The 19,505-nt window shown below is 53.6% G+C and overlaps 1 protein-coding gene across 4 annotated transcripts in view; it reads left to right on the top strand.

Annotated features, from left to right (window-relative positions):
* Nucleotides 1-19,505, top strand: part of STARD13 (StAR related lipid transfer domain containing 13) — a 190,654-nt gene that overhangs the window by 139,432 nt on the left and 31,717 nt on the right. For all 4 annotated transcript variants that reach the window (XM_045838937.1, XM_045838938.1, XM_045838936.1 and 1 more), the window contains exons 2-3: nucleotides 4,090-4,161; nucleotides 6,775-6,856. In XM_045838937.1, coding sequence (XP_045694893.1) covers nucleotides 4,090-4,161; nucleotides 6,775-6,856 — 154 coding nt within the window. The remainder of the gene's footprint in view (nucleotides 1-4,089; nucleotides 4,162-6,774; nucleotides 6,857-19,505) is intronic.

Below are 19,505 nucleotides of genomic sequence, written 5' to 3'. Positions count from 1 at the left end.
GGCTAGGCTGAGATGCACGCAAACCAGAATGTACTCAGAGTGCTCGGCTGGGAGAACGCACTGTTCCGGAAGGTTCTAGAAACACCACGTTAACGAGTCCAGGAGCCTGAAACATCAGCCGAGCCAGCAACCCCAGCAGCCTACCTGCTGAGCTCCACCTAACGCCTCACCTCGCTGAGCCCGGTCCCCCCACCTGCCGCCGGACCCCACCAGGGGACCGTCCTTTCAAGAAACAGCATATCCATCTCGTTTAAGTCACACCGGTCCCCAGCCTTCCCCACGGTCCGTCTTCGTTGGGGTGGCTGCCTGGACGGTCTTCTCTTGCTTGGAAGGCATCACCTCCCAGGGGTGAAATGCCACTGGCCGCAGTCAAAAATCAAGTGTTTAAAAAATGGGCATCAATCTCAACACAGAGTACAGGGCCCTTGTTTGCCAACAGTATTATTACACGGGGAAATATTCACAATGTATTAGTATGTGAAAAAAATTCGTCGGTAACAAAGATGTTACCGTATCACCATTTCGATAATAGTAGGTGTCTGTAGTGGCACAGGAGCCGACTTTTTTCTCTCTGTGTGCCTCTCTGGACATTTTAGGGGTTTAGCCCCGAGCGTGTGTGGTTGAGGAACATGATAGTACTTTCAAAGACCGTCGGGCAGGCCCTGGCTGATTCCTGGGTGACTCCATTCTCATTCCGCAGATGCGCCCCCTGCTGGCAGCCAGTGAGACAGCCTGCCCCCCCCCACCTCCCCCCACTGTGTCCGTGTCTCCAGATAGGGGTCACACTGTGTTCTAAGCACGTGCCCCGGAGGCAGAGCAAGTACCTCTCCCTTGGGTAGCATCAGAGACACGGCAGAAGAGGGTGCCAAGCACTAAACCGTCTTCTGGATTTACTGGCTGAAGAGGGTGTTTTGGTTTGGGTAAAAGATCAAGCAACCGACTGAAAAAACGTGACATCCAACCTCTCCAGCCGTTGGATGTCAGCCCCCAGGGAGCTGTTGATTTAAGATGCCGGCGCTCTGTGGCCCTTTAGACCAAGGGGAGTGGGGTGCCCTTCAGGAGCGCATGAGCCCCGCGGGGGTGGCGGTGATGGCCACGGACCATGGCCAGGGCAAAGGGGGTGCCAGCCCCCCCAAACCACATGAGAGAGGTTCTTAACGTCGAGACCTCTGTTATCTGAAGAAGTGGGGAGGATGTTGGGCAAGCAAAAATAGACACCCGCTGGAGTGGAACAGAGGTGGTTTTTACGTATAATAGTTACAACAGTTTTACTGAAATTCAATCATGGTTGTAAACCAAATAGGTTGAGTTTTCTGCAGGAATGCACTCAGCGACCTCTGCAGAGGTCTGTCCTGGGACGCCCTCTGGTCCCACCCCGTACCGCGGTCGCCGCGGGAGACGGGCAGCGGGTTCGTGCTGGTCCCTGAGCCCTGGGGCTGCTGCAGAGGCAGGCCGGGGTGCACGTGGGAACAGACAGAACTGCGGGGGAGGGGTTGTGACGGCCCTGCAGGCTGTCCCGTCACATCACACCGGGTAGCAGGCGCACACTCGGATAGAGACTTTCATACCCTCCTCAATGTCACCCAGCTCTTCCCGGGCCACTACTTGTGGAATGACAGCACTGGCAACAGGGATTTCTTTTCCAGTCCTTTCGGCCGCTGCAAGGGTCGCGTGCCCTGGGGGGAACTTGGGCATCCGGCTGATAGGTTCTAGCAGGGGCTGTGTGGGCTCGGGACACTTGGAAGGCTTTCATTCTTCTCCACCTCAACTCGGTAGGCGAAGTCGAATTTGGTCGGGGTTCGTGATGCCAGGTTGTTAGGGTTGTTTGCTTTGTCCCTGGGTGGCAAACGAGAGTTCCTGTTGCCCTCAGGTTGAGATATCCAGGTGTTTGGCCTACAGCGAGAGCGGGGGATGGGATGGGGCTCAGGGACAGTACCGGAGTAGAATAGGGAGCCGCGCAGCAGGGAGTCGGGGGCGGGGGGTGATGGCCAGGAGCCCTGGCGGGGGTGGGGCTCCTTTTCATTTATTTTTCACTAATTGCAGTTTTTGTTGTCCGCTGACTCTGAGGCTGAAAAGCAGAATGCCTAATGCATTCAAACTAACAGCTTGTTTGAGGACGTGAATTAGCTGGGTTCTGGCTGAGATTTGATTATTCATGTGTACATACGCACAGGATTTCAGTTTAGGGTCTGTGTTGCTCTTACAAAATAAAATGGAATAAAGGGAGTTCGAGGGCCTCTCCGTGACATCTCCCAGGCCAGCCTGCGCCCTGTTCCGCGGCCCCGCCGGAGCCTTCAGTTCCAAGAGATGTTTTCCTGCAAGGACCCCTGCTGCCCGCCCCTCCCCCAGCTCATGCCCTGTCCTTCCTTCCCGGGTGTCTGGGCCACACCCGCCCCCACCCCTTTCCTGGGCTGGTGGAGTCCATGTTGTTTCCTACACTCACTGTCCATCCCCTCCAAGTCGCTGTGTTACGGAGCCCTGCCTCCCGGGTCCCCGCCCTCTGTTCCTCTGCGATCTGTGTCTCTGGGCCGCTCCGGCCTCACGCCGCACATCCATGGCAGCAGAAGCAACCCTAGGACAGGAAAAGGCACACCCTCCGTGTGGCTCTCATAGAAAACACAGAATGCGGTGCTCCTCTGAGACCCGCCGACCCGTCACTACGTAGAGCAAGTCGAGAAATGAGATGTTTCTTCGTTAGGAACCACTGTGTTGAACCACTGTGTTGTAGGGAACTGAAGAGCAGATTGGGAGCTCAAACGTCTCGACCGGCAAAGTGTTCGGAATGTTCTGCAGTGACTCAGCGCGGCGTCTGCGTGCGGCAGGGAGAGCGCACCTTTGCGCACCTGTCCACCGCGGCAGTGACAGTGGCTTGGGGGTGCCCGACACAGTAGGCATTCTAGGACAGAAGCCCCCGACAGGCCGCGTTTCCCTGCGTTGACTGGCAGACCTCGGTCACGCCCAGCCAGGTCCGTGGGCTGGGAACGCAGGTGTCTGCTCTTCCCTGCGGGGCCCGGGCCGGGTCTGGCCGTCGGCTCATTTTCTAGCACGCGGCAGTCACCTCTGTCACATGACACATGACGCCGTGTGGACAACGAGCTTTCCCCCGGACACTCGGGCTCGGCCCCACGGCTGATGGCCGGCCGTGGCAGTGCCCTGCCCCCAGCCCCTGCACACTTTGGCTTTGGCTGTGGGGCCAAAGGAGCGACAGAGTGAACGCCATCACAGGCCCCGGCCACAGGCTCCTGACTAGCAGCAGAGGAGGGGTCTGTCCTGATAAGCCGTTTCATCTCGCTGGGAGAACTCGAACTCGGGACAGACGAACTTCATTTCCCTTGCATTTGCGTCTATGTAACGTGGTGGCTGGGACATGATCCAGGACTCACAAGGTCAATACCGTGCGGCCCTCCTCATCTCCTGGTGGTCCCGTGTGCTGGGGGAAGGTCCCCAGCGAAAATGGTCCCCAAGGGGACTCACCAGCCTCCTGGGTTTGGCCCCCAGAGGTCCTAGCAGCCCCCCAAACCCGTGTCTCGGTGCTGGATAGGCAGTTTCTCTGCAGGGAGAGGCCGTTCTGATGCTCCCGTGAAGGGACGTCTTGTTGGAAGGTGTTGGGAATCGTAAGCCTTTTGAAGGTTAAAGAAATAATAATACATTGGATTTCTGTAATACCTTTCTTCTTCAGGAAATGCATGTTCCCAGGGGACCCAGTTGTATTCTTTCTTTCACTATCCCAAGAGTAAGAGAGTAAAAGAATGTTCCTAAATATTCTTAGCCTCATCTTGGAAGGTCAACACAACTGTTTTAAGAAAAGGACCCCGGGGAACGGTTTCTCCCTCCCTGCTCCCCGGCTCCCTGGTGTGTCAATAGAGACGCTTTTCCCCGCCCGACGCTCCGCCTCTGCGGTCTACAATCTGTGGTTTCGTCGTTATCCGCGTGTGTAGGGACCGACAGTGCGGACCGTCTTCCTAGACGCGCACCGGGAACCCGGGCGACGTGCGCTCGCTTGACGCCCGTTTCCAGGAGACGCATCCGCTGCACCTGCCCGGAACAGCGTGGCCTCGGGTCTCACCCTCCCCCTCTTGTGTTTTCCAGAAATCGAGGCCAAGGAAGCATGCGACTGGCTCCGGGCCGCCGGGTTCCCGCAGTACGCCCAGCTGTACGAGGGTAGGTGGGCCTCGCTCCCCTTTCACCGCGAGAGTGGGCGGGCACCAGAGCGCGCTGACGCTGCGCGGTGCTCTGGTGCCCAAGTCTTCTCTTACCTTTCTTTTTATGTAATTCCGTCTCCTTCCCTCGGCTTTGCGAGGACCAGGCTCCTCCTTTTTCCTTCTTCCCCTCCCCTCCCCCTCATCTCCCCTCCCCTCCCCCTCATCTCCCCCTCCCCTCCCCTCCCCTCCCCTTCCTTCCCCTTCTCTCCCTACCCTGGTGCCCATTCAGAAATGAGCCCTGGCCAAGCTCTGCCCTCCCTGGTCTCAGCTCCTGGCCACCAACCCGGACTCTGCCCCTCCCATCAGCGTTCTGCCATCGGCAGCCCCCTGCACTAACTTCCTCCTCCCCCTCCCCCCCTCTCCCCCTCCCCCCCCTCCCCCTCCCCCTCCTCTTCCTCTTCCTTCTTTTTCTTTTTCCTCTTCCTCTTCCTCTTCATCTTCTTCACCACTTTCAATTTTCTTGCAAGTACGATAAACTAGGTATTGATAAATTCCCTACAAATAACAAAACTAGCCATCATCTCGAGACATCTTCAGTGCTGCTTACTGTACATGACCGTGTTTAAGATACAGTTCTGGTCCGATGTGGTGGGGGGTAAGTGAGGTGCTTTCATCGCCAGTGTAACCCTTCCTGCCGTTGATGTTTTCACCGACAGTTAATAAAATTACTCCCTATATCTTACTCATCCCTTTATTAGAACCAAGGCCTCTAACGACTTCTCGGGTAGTCCGTGGTCGGGGTCCCAGCGGTACACCGATGGTGCACTCAGAATGATCAGAGCAGCACTGATTTCTGAACGTGTTCATTCAACAGTTCATTGCAGGCTGCTGGAGACAGCAACTTCTCTTCCGGGTGGCAAAATATTTATGTAGGGTAGAAAAAATCGACAAAATTAATCTGAACTCATGGTGAATCTCATTCACTCACCTAGAAGCTCTGTTTCCGAGTTTAAAAAGCAAACCAAAACAAAAACCACGTATTCTGCTTCTCTTGCCTAAATTCTGTGAAGATAAAGGACAGCATATCTCTGCGTGTGCTTTGAAGTCTAGAACCTCTGATAAAAGTTTTCATAGAATTGTAGCCTTTTAGGCAAGAAAGGGCCTCATCACTTGGGTCTAAGCAACCCTCACGCCCCGCCCCTCCCCCGCCACTCCCAGCTCTGATTATGAAAGCAAGAAGCCCAGAAAGGCTAAGAGACTTCTCCAAGGTTAAAAGGTAGAAGAGTCAAAATTAAAAATACGGTTTCTTGAGCTCTTGCTGCAGTATATTTTCTACTATGATGTGCATTCTCTTTGTAAACCCAAAACACTATGGGATTTCGACGTGAAAGGTCCCTAAGTGGCTAAGAAGTAAAAGATGCTTCGTGAGGGCGAGGTGCCCGTGAGGTTGAGTTTAAACCATATTCATGGAATAAATGTAACGCGGGTAATAGCAGACAGCATGTAGGGCTCGCTGCGGGCCAGGCTCTGGTCACACTGTCCATGAACACCCACAGCACGGTAGGGATTGCAGTCACCATTGCCCCATTTCACCGTGAAGAAGCCGGCCCAGGAGAGGGTCAGCGCTGTGCGCCCAGAGCCAGGGCAGGAGCCGGGGCAGAAGCCGGGGCGGGAGCCAGGGACTGGCCGGGGCATCTCTGGCCCTCACCCCCACACAGGGTCCCTGCCTAGCAGCGCGAGGCAGTCTTCATCCCGGCACCACCCAGAATTCACTCACACCGCTCCTGTCACCAGAGGAGGACGTGTTTCTGTCCCCAGCTCACACGAGCACTCAGACACCCTTGGATGGAGTACGACTGGCGGGGTGCGAGCAGAGCGAAGTGTAACGTGGGAGCGGGAAAGGACGGCAGGGCAATGGCGACGCACTGGCGTTGTCCGTGAGAGGTGGCCGTGGCCTGTGCTCCAGCCACCTCCCAGTCCTCACCTCCCAGTGACAGGCGTCCTGAGCTTGCCCGTGACCTCCAGTGCCAGCATAAACAGACGGTGGGACAAAGTCACGATGATGACATTTCTTTTTCTCTTTGGATAAAATCAGTTATTTGAGCATTTTCTTTATACTCTAAAGAGAGCCAAGATTTTGCTACAAAAGAAAAAGTGGAGGCCGTTGAGATTTGGGGACATTTGTTTTTTCTGAAGGACAGAAAGAAAAACAAAACCCCACAAAAAACATCTGCCAAATGAAATGTTTCACAAACTGGTCAGAACAGCGCCGAGAAGCCTTAGGTGGAGAGACAGACAAGGTGGAAAAGCGTTCCTGCGGGCCAGCAACTGTCTGGGAATTAGGAGCTGTAAAAATGCAGGCGTTTAGTACTTCGTCCTATCCAAGGCCACGGTTAGTCTCATATTTCATTCTTCCTGTGCGCCCTGAAAAGCGTTTATTGTGATAAAAATAAAACTGCTTGCCATCTTAAATAGCACCGACACACTCCTCCCCCTTTGGGCGGGGGTGGGGGGCTGCTGTAAAGATCACGCGTGTGCACAAACACCGGGTGGCCCGGAGACCTGTGCCTGTCGGATGAAACAAGTCACGTGACATGACCCCTTTGTCTCCCTCTCTCTCTCTCTGTTCCAGATTCACAATTTCCCATCAACATTTTGGCTGTCAAGAACGATCATGATTTTCTGGAGAAGGACCTTGTAGAACCTCTTTACAGGTAAACCGGATGGAGCGTTCTGTTTATTTCTGTCGTCTCCGACAGAGATGACTGTAGGGGGACGAGTTCAGTGGTTCGGTAGACACCCACTGCGTGCTGCTCTGCGCAAAGCTCGGGCCCAGGTTCTCGGCGCACACTGCAGTGAGACCTGACCTCACGGAGCTCGAACCTCCGTGGGAAGCTTCAGAAAAGAGACTGGACAGCAGAGAGAGTGAGAGCTGTGATAACGGGGTGGTCCCTACGGCAGCTGTCTCCAGAGATATGAGGAGGTAGAGCATTTGGCTGGAGGTGTGCACGCTGGGGCTCTCAGAGCGTCGCAGCAGCTGGTGAGACAGAGGCCACAGGAGCAGTCGCAGTGGGACGGACCACAGGAGGCAGGCAGGGGACGGAGGCAGAGGGAGCTGGGCTGAGTGGAACCCGTGATGTGGGGTTCCTTCCCTGTGTGCACGTTCTGCCGAGATGCAGACGCCCTCATCACCAAGAGCGGGAGGTGGACAGAAGGAAGACCTGCAGGCGCTCCTCAGCTGGGAGACCGCCGGGCAGTGAGTCAGACGCTCGCGCGGCTGAGCAGCCGGGGGCTGCGGTCTCACTCACCTTCTCCCTCGTGCTCTCGCGCACACAGTGACAGCGGGCTGGTCTCAGGTTTGAGGTTTGAGGCTTAGGCTTTGTTGGCGGTGCCTTTCTCATGCACATTTGAAATGCTGAGCTAACGCGGAATCCTAAGGGGGTGGGGAGGGAGCAGGGGGGACCAGAGGGCCCCTGGCTCCTGCCTGGTAGACAAAGGAAGGCGAGAAGCCTGCAGGGCTGGGGAGCCGGTGGGCTCCTGGGCGGGTCACCCCTGGGGATTTTCCTCCCCCGTGGTTTTCTGGGGTTTCTCGCCTGCGGGGGACAGATGATGCCCTCGGTCCCAGTGTAGACCAGGGGAGTCGTTGAACAGCACCACCTATGTTGGGGGGGGGGTTTTAGTGCCACCTTTTTGTTTGGCTTGGAAAGGTGCCTCCCGAGGATGCTGACGGCAGAGGGGAACCCCCAGCCTGGCCCGGACTCTGGACAGGCAGCTCTCGCGTTCCGTTCTCAGCAACCAGACAGACTGACTGTCTTTTCAAAGGTCAGACCTCTGTGGTGGCGACCACACCTCACCGTGGCTGCGCTGAGTCAGGCAGTGCTGGCACACAGTAGGTGCTCTGGAACTGCGTGTAACTGCACGTCCACACAGTACACACAGTTTCTGTGATTGTCACACCCACAGTTGTAGTTCTGTCTGGATGTTTTGGGTTGAATTTTTCATTGAAAAATATTTTGCCCTGGGAGTAATACAAATCTAACTGCAAATCCAAGCTCCCAGACGAGCTCACTGACACTGGGACTGTATCTGAATGCGGGAATAGCCAAGGGGTCAAAATCACTGGCACAGTGTGTCACCTTGAAGGCAAACCGCAGCAAATCAAAGGTCGCGGATGAGATTCTTAAGGAGAAGCAATGTGTTCTGTTCGCATTTGGATGTTCGGGGTCGCTCAGATCGCTGACCCAGGGCCGGATGCTCAAGGCGGTGTCTGAACTTCTCGTTTCGCGCCGGCCTGTGAGCCACCTGCACGCTCACGCCCTTAGGAAGCCCCAGCTCGCTGGGGCATGCACAAAGCGGGGGCACTCGCTCCGTTCAGCTCTGGCTAGTGGGGGTACGGGGCTGACCAGGTTGCCCCGTGCATCCCCCGGTGCCCGTCACCTTTGGGAGGGTCATTAATGACCGTGATTTCATTGTCAAGACATTAATTGAAAACACTCAACATTCTACCACGCAGGAGATAACCGACATACTCAAAATATCCAAACCAATAAAGTTACTGGTGAAAGTGAAAAATGTGTCTTATTTTAATGGAAAAAACCACACCGACCTTTTGGCCAGCCCAGTACAAAAGTCCTGAGTGTGCGCGAGGTCACCGGGGGACAGCAGTGACAGCCAAGCCAGTGAGAGGGGAGGGGACCACAAAGGACATCTGGGGACCCACCCCCAGGGGACAGCCAGGTGAGGGAGCCCACGGTGCCGGGGAGTGAGCACCCCCCACCCTCAGTGACCTCTGGGCTGTTTCCATTTTCCTTCCCGATTTTGAACTTCTCTCCACAATATCTGGTCGTGATCCCTGTTTCAACCTGGCCTTGTTCTCACCAGATTATCTGCCCGCACTTGGTGCAAGTGCCACCAAGAGTTTAAAAGCTTGGAGTTTAAAAGCCGAGGGCGCCTCCTTTGCCTGTGCCAACACAGGCCTCTGTGGGCGTAAAGTCGGCCTGAGCCCGTGCAGTGCGAGCGGCCCGGGGCAGCCTGCATGTGTTTAAACTGTCGGCCGCTGTGGCCATCCTCCGCTGCAGGCTTGCACTCGGGGAGGTGGGGGGGGGGCTCCCACACCCGCCTGACCCCCTGGCCGTCAGAGCACCTGACCTTGAACACTATTTTCCGGAAGTGTAATCACCGCGTGGTGACTGTACCTGACAACCCTGCATTGCACATTTGAAAGGTGCTGGGAGAGACCTTAAAAGTTCCCGTCGCATGCAAACAGTTGTGATGACATAGCAGTGGAGATGGGCTAACCCTGTCGTGGAGATCACTTTGCAGCATCGACAGCTGTCAAACCACCGTGCCGTGCGCCTTAACCCTACACAATGTTGTACGTCAGTTGTATCTCAGTTTAAAATGTGTTTTCTTCTGCGGGTCACACAGTTCTACACACACACCCTCCACCCGCCAACACCATGCTCGCCCTTCCTTTTCTTTGCATAACTAGCTCTTTCCACGCTTCTTCGCTTTTCTCCCTCACTGGGGCAGGCACCCAGGGACAGCTGTTTGGGGGGGCTGCGCTGGAGGAGAGGTCAGGTGCAGAGCAGAGCGGGGGCGTGGCCTTCGCTGGGTCTGCAGTGGCAGAGTGACTGCCACTTGTGGACTCCAAGGACATTCCTTTTCCCCTCCTGCTGGCTGGCTGTCCGGTGGGCCTCCCACCCTGCTCTGCAGGCTCTGGTCTTTCTGTTTTGTAAACTCCTGGGTGTGGGGAGACCTTTCCCAGGCCCTGAGCTCCACCCGCCCGCCCGCCCAGGAGGCCCGGCCGCTCCCCGGCAGTGGATTGGATCCTGGCTTCCCAACACTTGTCAGTCCTCCGTGACTTCTTTCTGAACTTCTTAGGGCTGAACCCGGAACGCCCCTGAGCAGGCAGGGCCCTGGCTCGACCCTGGGCAGGGCAAGCAGTGAGGACTGCGGCCTGAAGCAGAACCGCAGGCTCCCAACCACACAGAGGCCCTGCCTGACATTCCTCACGTGCCTCTGGCAGGAGCACAGGGCTGTCACCAGACACTGGCCGGTTCGGGAGGCCCCTGAAAAGTGCAGCGGGAACCTAAAGCGTAGGGAGTGGAGGGTTCTGTGTCTTTCCTGTGCATCTGCAGGACAGGGACCTGCGGGGGCTCGGGTCTCTGTGACAGCCAGAGCCCAGACCACCCCCCAGTCACCCTGACTGGCTCAGGAACACGCTGCACTCATGAGTGCCCAGCCCTCCAAGCACGATGCCGTCTGCCGCCCTTCCCCATTCTTTGGCGGACCCCCCGGGTCCTGTCCTCCTCTGCGCCCCTGGGTCCTGGTCCCCCCGCCATCCTCTCTCCCAGGTCCTCCTGGCTATGGGCTCCAGCGCCCCCTGCCCCACTCAGGCTGTGGTTGGCCACGGTGCCGGGACTTTGCACCGGTTTCTAAGTCCTTGGTAGTGGGGGCTGCATCTCTTTCAGCGGCGCATCCCGAGTGCTGGGTGCTCCGTGGATGGTACCGGGCCGGAACTCAACAAAGGTCGGTTTGGTGGAGCTGGAGCCTGGAAGAAAATAACCTGTCAGCTCACGGATTATTTTATTATTCTTGTTTATTGCTTCTACACGTTAAAGAATATTACGCTATAGTAAGTCATTCCTTTTCTGCTCAAAATATCCTAAATCTCTGTCGTTCGTAGCTCAGCTTCTTAAAGGAAGCCTCTGTGCCCACAGTGCGTCTCCACTGTCTCGGAGTCCCGCCCTCTCCCTTCTCAGCCCCGCCCACTCCAGCATCCCCCGCCCCCTCGCTTCTCAGCCCCGCCCACTCAGGCTGGTGTGGGATAAATCCCGGGCCACGCTTCCCCTCACCAGGAATGTCCTCCCAGCTTCAGACCACCACAAGGAGCAGCGGCTTCTCTCTCTATCTTTTTTCCCATCTTAGCAAATCAGCTGCTGCTTTTTTTTTTTTTTAGCTTTGCCGAGGTATAAGGGACAAATAAAATTGTGAGATACTTCAAGTGTACAGCATGGTGGTGTGACGCAGGTGCACGTTGCGAAAGGAAGAGCTGCACACTTGGGTGTGTGTGCTAGAGAGGGTACCTGGGATTTCCGAGCTGTTTCAGCGAGGGTGACTGTGGAGGTAGGGTTGAGGACGAAAGAGCAAGCAGGTGGAGAGCGATGGAAACACATATCACTTTACATCGGGCATTTCAAAGTCTAAGAAACAAAAATGTTAAATGAATAAAACAAAGACTACATCTTTAAAAAAATAGACTTTATTGTTAGAGTCACTTTCGGCTCACAGCAAATTTGAACACAAAGTACGGACAGGTCCTGTCCACCCCTGGACCCACCCATACACAGCCCCCCTCAACCGATGAGCCTACACTGACCCTACATCGTTGTCACCCGAAGTGCGTGGTTGACATTAATGGGGGTTCGCTCCTGGTCTTGGGCATGTGTTCCGTGGGCTCTGACAGACGTCTAATAGTGTGTGTCTGCCATCGCAGCGCCACACGGCGTGGATGCGCTGCCCGGAGAATGGAAGCCACGGGCCTTTTGGGGGGTCCCCGTCGTCGCCTCTTCCCGAATGTCAGAAAGGTGGCGTCATACAGCACCTGGCCTTCTCACCCGGGCTCCCTTCCCTTAGTGACACGCACTGACGTCTCCTCCGGGTCTCCTTGTGGCCGACGGCTCACTTTCTCAGCACTGAATCATGGTCCGCTGTCTGGCTGGAGGAACCACAGGGCATTTATTCATTCCGCCACTGAACGACATCTTGGTTGCTTCCAGGTTTTCGCAGTGATGAATACAACTGCCGTGAACATTCCTGTGCAGGTTTTTACACGGACCTAAGTTTTCACCTTCTGTGTGGGTACGCGCCAAGGAGCACAGTTGCGCAGCCCTGTGGTTAGGGTATGTTTGGCAGGAAGACACTGCCCGACTGCCTGCCGATTCGGAGGTTCGCCCGTGATCAATCAGAGTTCCTGCCGCTCCCCATCCTCGCCAGCGTCTGGTGTTGTTGGTGTTTTAGGGTTTGGTCGTTCTAATATCTCATTTGGTTTTTTTTTAAGATTTTATTTATTTATTTTTAGACAGAGGGGGAGGGAGGAAGAAAGAAAGGGAGAGAAATATCAATGTGTAGTTGCCTCTCATGCACCCCCTACTAGGGACCTGGCCCACAACCCAGGCATGTGCCCTGAGTGGGAATCGAACCAGTGACCCTTTGGTGCGCAGACCAGCACTCAATCCACTGAGCCACACCAGCCAGGGCTATATCTCGTTGTTTTTCATTTGCAATTCTCTAATGCCATAGGATCTTTCCACACGCTTATTTACCATCTGTGCCTCTTCTTTGGTGAGGGGGTCTGTTCAGATCTTTTGCCTGTTTTTTAATTGAGTCATGTAGTTTCTTATTGTTCAGTTTTAAGAGTTCTCTGTGTATTTTAGTTAAGAGTTCCTTATCAGATAGGTTTTTGGCAAATATTTTCCCAAGTCTGTAGGTTATCTCTTCATACCCTTGACAATGTCTTCCGCAGAGGAGAAGGGTTAATCTTCATAAAGTCCATTTTATCAATTATTTTTTAGAGAGTGTGCCTTTGGTGTTGTATCTACACGGTCACTACCAAAACGAAGGTTGTCTAGGTTTTCTCCTATGTTATCCTCTGCGAGTGTCGTTCTTTCTGTTTACAGCCAGGTTTGCGATCCGTTTGCGGTTCATGTCTGTGAGCGGCAGAGTCTCCGTCTGGACGGACGGGGTGGGGGGGCGGGGCACAGGGAGATGTTCAGTCGTTTTGACCCCATTTCCTGAGAGCCCGTCTGCTCTCCACTGTGTTACATTTGTCCCTTTGTCACAGATCAGCGGGCTGTAGTTGTCTGGGTCTACTTCCGGGCTCTCTGCTTCGTTCCGTTGATCTATCTACCTGATCTTCCGTCACTAGGACACCGTCTCCATCGCTGTAGCTGTAAAGTAAGTCTCGAGGTTGGGTGGCGTAACTCCTCTCCACCTTCGTTCTGCTTGGGATGATGTTGGCCATTCTGGGCTTTCTGCCTCTCTGTGCAAACTTTAGAATCTGTTTGTTGTTTTATAACATGTTTTTTTTAAACTGGACACTTTAAACATCACAGTGTGCCGACTCTCCAACCAGATTCCCCCTCCCCAAGGCTTCGTGTTGTTGCTGTGTGTCCAGTGACTTGTCACAACTAGTTCTCTGCAGTCCGAGTCATCCGCTGTCTCTGCTTGGTTAGCCCGGGGGCAGCCAGTGGCCGGACAGAGGTTTCTGCACGGCTTGAAGCCGTGCGCTGCCCAGCCTTTCTCAAGGGGCTCTGCGCCTATCGGACTGTGGTTTCGCGCTCCAGCAGGACGCTGGTTGTTCTGCCCGAGCCTTTGCGTCCTGCTTGTGCAGATCACCAGGGTCAGACAGAGGTGATAAATTAGGACTTTCCCAAGCCTTTCCCGAACCTGCACACAGTCCTGCATATGCGCTTGGCCTTCTAGATGTCTCAGGACATGTCAGGACCTAAGTCCCCTGGGGACCTCCCATTCCCGCACCTGTTCCTCTTCCTCCCGTGGCTCACGCCGCGTTCAGCGCAACCAGCCGTCACCACCGCTTTAGGCAGCTGCGATGTGGAGTGATTGCCACTGATTGGTTTTGGCAAACCCCCCAGGAAGAGGCTGTTCTCGGTGATGAGCTCAGAATCGGGCTAAACAAGGACAAGCCCCGTGAACAGGGGCACTCAGGGGATTGCCGATGGCTCAGATAGTGACGGCGCTGCAGCATCGGAGCTTTGGGGGGGTCACACCCCTTCTGCGCCCCCCCCGGGGGGCTGCTGGGCGCAGAGTCGCACCGCTGCTCCCTGTGAGATTCTGCTGTTTTTCAAAACTCCTGCAGCTCTGGGAAAAGGAACATGGGAACAGGGCATGTTCGGATGCCACAAAGCACACTGTTCTTACGTAGGTTCAACTGCTTTCCAATAGTACTTGGATTGTTACAAGCCTTCATTGATTTTCAGAGCTCCTAAAAAGCTTATTTTCGTACTTTGCCTTTCACTGACTGACTTATCTCACTCAGCATAACACCCTTGGATCCGTCCGTGCTGTCACAAATGGTAGGATTTCACTCATTGTTAAGGCTGAGTAATATTCTTCTGTTGTACGGTCTGTATGTGCCACAGCTTTTTTATCCGCTCACCTGTCAGTGGGCACTTTGGTTGCTTCCATAGCGCTGCAATGAACATAGGAGTATGTTTATTCTTTTGAACTAGTGTTTTTGGTTTCTTCGGATATATTCCCAGAAGCGGAGTCCCCGGGTCATAAAGCAGATCCACTGTTACTTTTCTGAGAACCCTCCCTGCTGTTTTCCAAAGCGGCTGCACCCGTCTGCACCCCCGCCAAGAGTATGACATCTGTAGAACAAGATACACAAACAAAATGGAAACGGACTCATAGCCACAGGGAATGGGCTGGTGGTTGCCCAAGGAGACGGAGGTTGGGGGATTGGCTGAGCGAGGTGAAGGGACTGAGAACAATAAGCTGGGGGTTACAGACCGTCGTGGGGGTGTCGAGGGAACAGCACAGGGAACACGGTCGGTGGTGCAGTCACTGTGGACGGTGCCAGGTGGGTGCCTGGAATGTTGGGGAGAAAACTTTATAGAGCATATGACTGCCTAACCACTGAGCGTGTACTCTCGGCACTAACACAAAATAATATTGAAAAATAAAATGGGGAGTTTTTTTAAAGCTTATTTTGACAATATCTGCCAGTATCCCTGCTGCTCTCATGGAGAAGCAGAGTTTTGGAGATCTTGACACCCTCCTTCCCACTCACATCGCCCACTTGCTTTATTATTTCTTCGGCTTTATTGAAGTATAATTCACCTTCAGATGAAATCATCCACTTCAAGTGCACAAGTGGATGAGCTTTATCGAATGCACAGTTAGGTAACTATGATCAGGATCATGGTACAGAACATTTCCCCTACTTCGGAAAGTCCTCTGCGGTTGCCTTGCAGTGCCCACTGCTCTGTCTCCTCCCCGCTGTCCTGCCTCTCCCAAAGTGCTGTGTAAACACAGGCGTGGCCTGCGTGCCTGCTCTCTGCGTCCGGCTGCCTTTGAGACTCATCCACGTTGCTGCCAGATCAGCAGTTGGAGTAACTTCATACTACCGAGTATTTCATGGCATGGTCATACCACCACTTTCATATCCGTTTGCCAGTTGATGGGCATTTGGGTGATTTCCCCTTGTGTCTGTTTCATGAGTAACACTGCTGTGAAATTCAAGCGTGAGTCTTAGGATGCACGATCTATTTTATCTTGCGCAAATAACTAAGAGTAGAATTTCTCAGTCGGGGCAAAGGGTGAGTTTAATGGTGGAGGACGTTACCAAGCCGTACCCTTTTGAAGTTTCAGTGGCGTAGCGTCCTTGCTGAAACTCGGAAGAACAAGTGTGTTACACGTGTACATTTGTAAGCACTAGGCAGTCCTTCACTAAACAAACCCCTGGCAGAGCTTCCCAGCGAGAACACGTGTGCAGTCTACTTCCACACCACAGCTGGCTCTTGGGCGGTGGTGCGGGCACGCGGGGACTAGCCAAAATGTGGACTACCAGCTACAGGAGCAAAGGCCAAGGGCGTGCCGAAGACGGCTTCAGATGAAACGGCCTTCTTCTCATGCAGTTGCTTGTTCTTTTTGACACCAATGAATGTGCAGTCTGTGGGCAAATTGGTGAAGGCTGAAAACGGGGGGCGTCAGCCGATATTTTTAAGCAAATGAGTGGCATGCTAAGGAGTGGAGAAATAGGACAGGTTTTAATGGGGAGCATTGCAAGTGGTGGGGGAACCGACGAGGAGGCTGTCGCCTGACTCCAGGTGGGAGACAAGGGGCTGATGTAGGACCAAAGAAGAAGCCAGACTTCAAAAATACCATGGAGGCATGATAGACAGGACCTCAGTAGCTCTTAAGGAAGGGCCTTAAGATGATTCTGGTTTTCCATGTGGGTGGCCTCCTTGGTGATACTTGCTATCAAGACAAGACATTAACTAGGAGAAACAGGCTTTCGAGAGAATGAGTTCAGTTTTGATGGCCAAGTTTGAGGGGCCATCATGACCCACACATGGGTGAGACTAGCAAGCAACCAGCAGTGTAACCCCAGAGCTCGGGGGGTCGGGGCACCATTAGAGTCTAATTTATTCAAAGATGACGTAAGACTTTTCAGCGTACCCATGGATTCTAAAAAATAACCAAGTTAGGGGCCAGTGCCGCCTGGAGACAGGACGGAGACGGTGTCCGGAGAGATGAGAGGTGTTACCGTCCCGAACGCCACAGATGAGAAGAGGTTAAGGAGCGGTGAGGAGTAATCAGTGTCCACTGCTACAGATCTTCCTTTGCCGAAAAGAAGCTTTGGAATTTGGTGACTAAACAATTATTGGTTAAACCTGGAGACAGCCCAAAACGTCCGTCAGCAAAAGGACAGGTAAGCCGGTGGTCTCTCTTCGTATGGCGGGACACTACTCGGCAATTAAAAAGGAGGATTACTGCTGTACTCAACAACGTGGATCAACCTCGAAAACATTGCATTGAGTGAAAAAAAAATTAAAAAGCCAGAAACTAAGAGAGCATAGTATACAATCTCACTTATATGGTGACCAGTCCACGGAGGACAGAAATCAGAGACCGGATGTCCCCGGGGCTGCTGGGAGGGCATGCGGGGGGAAGGGCGGGGGGAGGACTTGGTGGGAGAGGAGTATTTTCTGATGTGAAGACGCAGTCTCACCTCCTTTGAGGGTAGCTGCCATTGTCAAGGCATATTGAGTAGAAAACTTAAGATCCATGCATAACCAGAACACCAAAAAAAAAAAAAAATCATTTGTCCAAGATGGGAGCTAGGATGCCTGAATTAGCTGGCTTCCAAATCCCCACTGAGGTACAGAGACGTGCCTTTACAGAAGCAGGTGGCCTTACAGAGAGGTTGCAGCCACCGAGTTTCAAAGCAGAAAACCAGAAACCTGGAATGGAGAACTAGCAAGCCCAAGAAATAAAATCTAAGCGGCCGGTGGAGGAAGTCATAAAATGGACCCGTTTGCACTCTAGAACCTGAAAAAGCTCAAAAATGGGAAGTGAGGTTGAAGGCTGGCTAACAGGAAGAGGGCTGTTTAAGATTGTATTTAAAGTAGATTTATTTCCCCGATCTACAGTCCGGTGACGCCTCCCCCACCTCCAGCACAAGGCTGGGTGTTTATTCCCGGAGAGGCTGAAATGGAAGTTCTGTAGACCACGGAGCATCAGCTGTAGCTGAAGGGGGTACTCTTTCAAAACCAAGGGCTTGAGCAGCAGTCCCCCTCCATTCCGAATACTGAAGTCACCGGGCCTCTCTGGTGACTCAGCTCCGGAGTCTTGGGAAATGTGCTGAAGAAGAGTCTCGGCCATGTGATAAGTGGGGTTCTGGGAGATCCGATCAGCCCATGTTAAAACCAAAGCAAAACCTGCAAATCCCAGCTAGAGCAGGTCAGAAGGCTGTACGAGAGACGTCTCCAAGGAAACCAAATTAATAGACCATCTGATATGTTTTAACACGCTTAGAGAGTTAGATAATTGGGGAAATTTGAGTTTGAATTCAGGGATAAGTACATCAAACACTATGGAAACAATAAGCACATGTTTATTACCTCCTGGGATAATGAAATTTGAGAGTGAAAGAAAAAGTAACCAGAGTACGGTGATAAATGCATGAAAAGCATTTATATGGCCATAATAAACCCTGAACATAGATTTACCCAAAAATTATGAAGTCGTGATGTAACTATAGTTATAAGAGGTAAAGGGTGTGATGTGTGGGAAGTGAGGGGGAAACAGCTGGTAAAAAAAAAGTAGAGCCTCGTGTTTCATAGAACAGAGTGAACAGATAATGACTTCAACCGAAAAATCAAGAGGTAACAGTGCACACGTGTTGTTAGGGGCAAACACCAAAAGGAACCGTTGAAAGAGCTGCCCCCAAAGAGTGGCACACACGGCAGATGACATGAAGGGCCGTGTTTGACTCTTTAAACCACAGGCATGCAATGACTACGATTTTCAGAAAGCAACCCAATAAAACAAAGTTATATAGGTATTTGCAAAGAGAATTGCATGAAATGAGATCACTGTGGGTTGAACGAACACTGAGCCCATTCTCAGCCAACTGAGGACTGTAAGGAAGGGCAGTTCGTAGAGTTGCTTGGCGGAATGAAAGGCAAGGTAGGATTCAGGGAAAATCAATAGTTCCTTTGCTTTTGCTTATTTCGGTGGCTAACTAATTGGTTAGTCCATTGCTCGGGACAGGGATGAGCTTAACGAGGAGCGCCGAGGGGAGGAGCGTTGGCCGGGGTGAGAGGGAACACGGGATGTGCCGGAGCACCACAGGCGGTGCCGGCTGTTGACTCTGACACCAGGTTAAAGGGTCGGCTCGGGAAAAGAATAGGAACATCTTTTTTTATGATGGAGGTAAGGATTAGTAGACGAGGTTGTGTCAAACAGCTTACCTGAAGCCATAGTTTTCTCACCGGGGCGGTGGCTAAGTCATCTGTTGAGAAACTGGCATCTTTCCATGGTCTGAGGTTGGTGCCAACGGGAGGGAAAAATAAAGGGAATGCAGACAGCAATTTTGGGAACCCAGCTGAGGACAAAAATCAAAGTGCATGAATTAGTCAGCTAGGGCTGCCCAAACAAAAGGCCACAGACTGGGTGTCATCAACAGCAGACATTCATTTTCTCAGCGTCGTGGGGGCTGGAAAACCCAAGGCTGGGGGTCGGCAGGGCTTGGCATCGGCTCGTCAAGGCACCTCGACTTCCCACTGTGCGCTCACACGGGGCATTGAGAGAGGCCAGGCTCTCCCCTGTCCGTTCCCGTAAGGACAGTTCTGGTGGGTCAGGGTTCACCCTGTGACCTCACCTGACTGCAGTCACTTCTGCCTGCAAATCAGGTCACCCTGAGGGTCAGGGCTCCAGGGTGACTTTGAGGGACCACAGCATGTAGAGCTTGGCGCTGTCACACGAGTTCTTTCTCTGTTTGCACCCCGCAGCCAAGAGCAAGAGAGAAGGCAGGTGATGGACTGGTGCAAATGTGGGACTCTCGGACAGCAGACAGCCAGGGAGGGTGTGGCTCGGTGATGGAGTCGGTGATGGAGTCGGGCTCCAGAGAGGTGGGAGGAGGAGCAGGCAAAGGGCGGGGTTGAGATCGGGGAGGGGCCGCGTCCTCTGGGCGTGGAGGTCGCAGAAGGAGCAGGGACTCCCCTGCAGCAACCCCCGCCCCCGTGAGTGCAGCCCGAGCCGGTGCCCAGAGGAAGGCTCTGCACTTCCGGCTTCACGGGCAATGAGAGGACATTAGCAAAATACAGAGAA

The sequence above is a fragment of the Phyllostomus hastatus genome, unplaced genomic scaffold, assembly GCF_019186645.2.
Source record: "Phyllostomus hastatus isolate PE091 unplaced genomic scaffold, TTU_PhHast_1.1 phas_contig_29, whole genome shotgun sequence".
Classification (NCBI taxonomy): Eukaryota; Metazoa; Chordata; class Mammalia; order Chiroptera; family Phyllostomidae; genus Phyllostomus; species Phyllostomus hastatus.
This window is presented reverse-complemented; position numbering and strand designations above follow the sequence as displayed.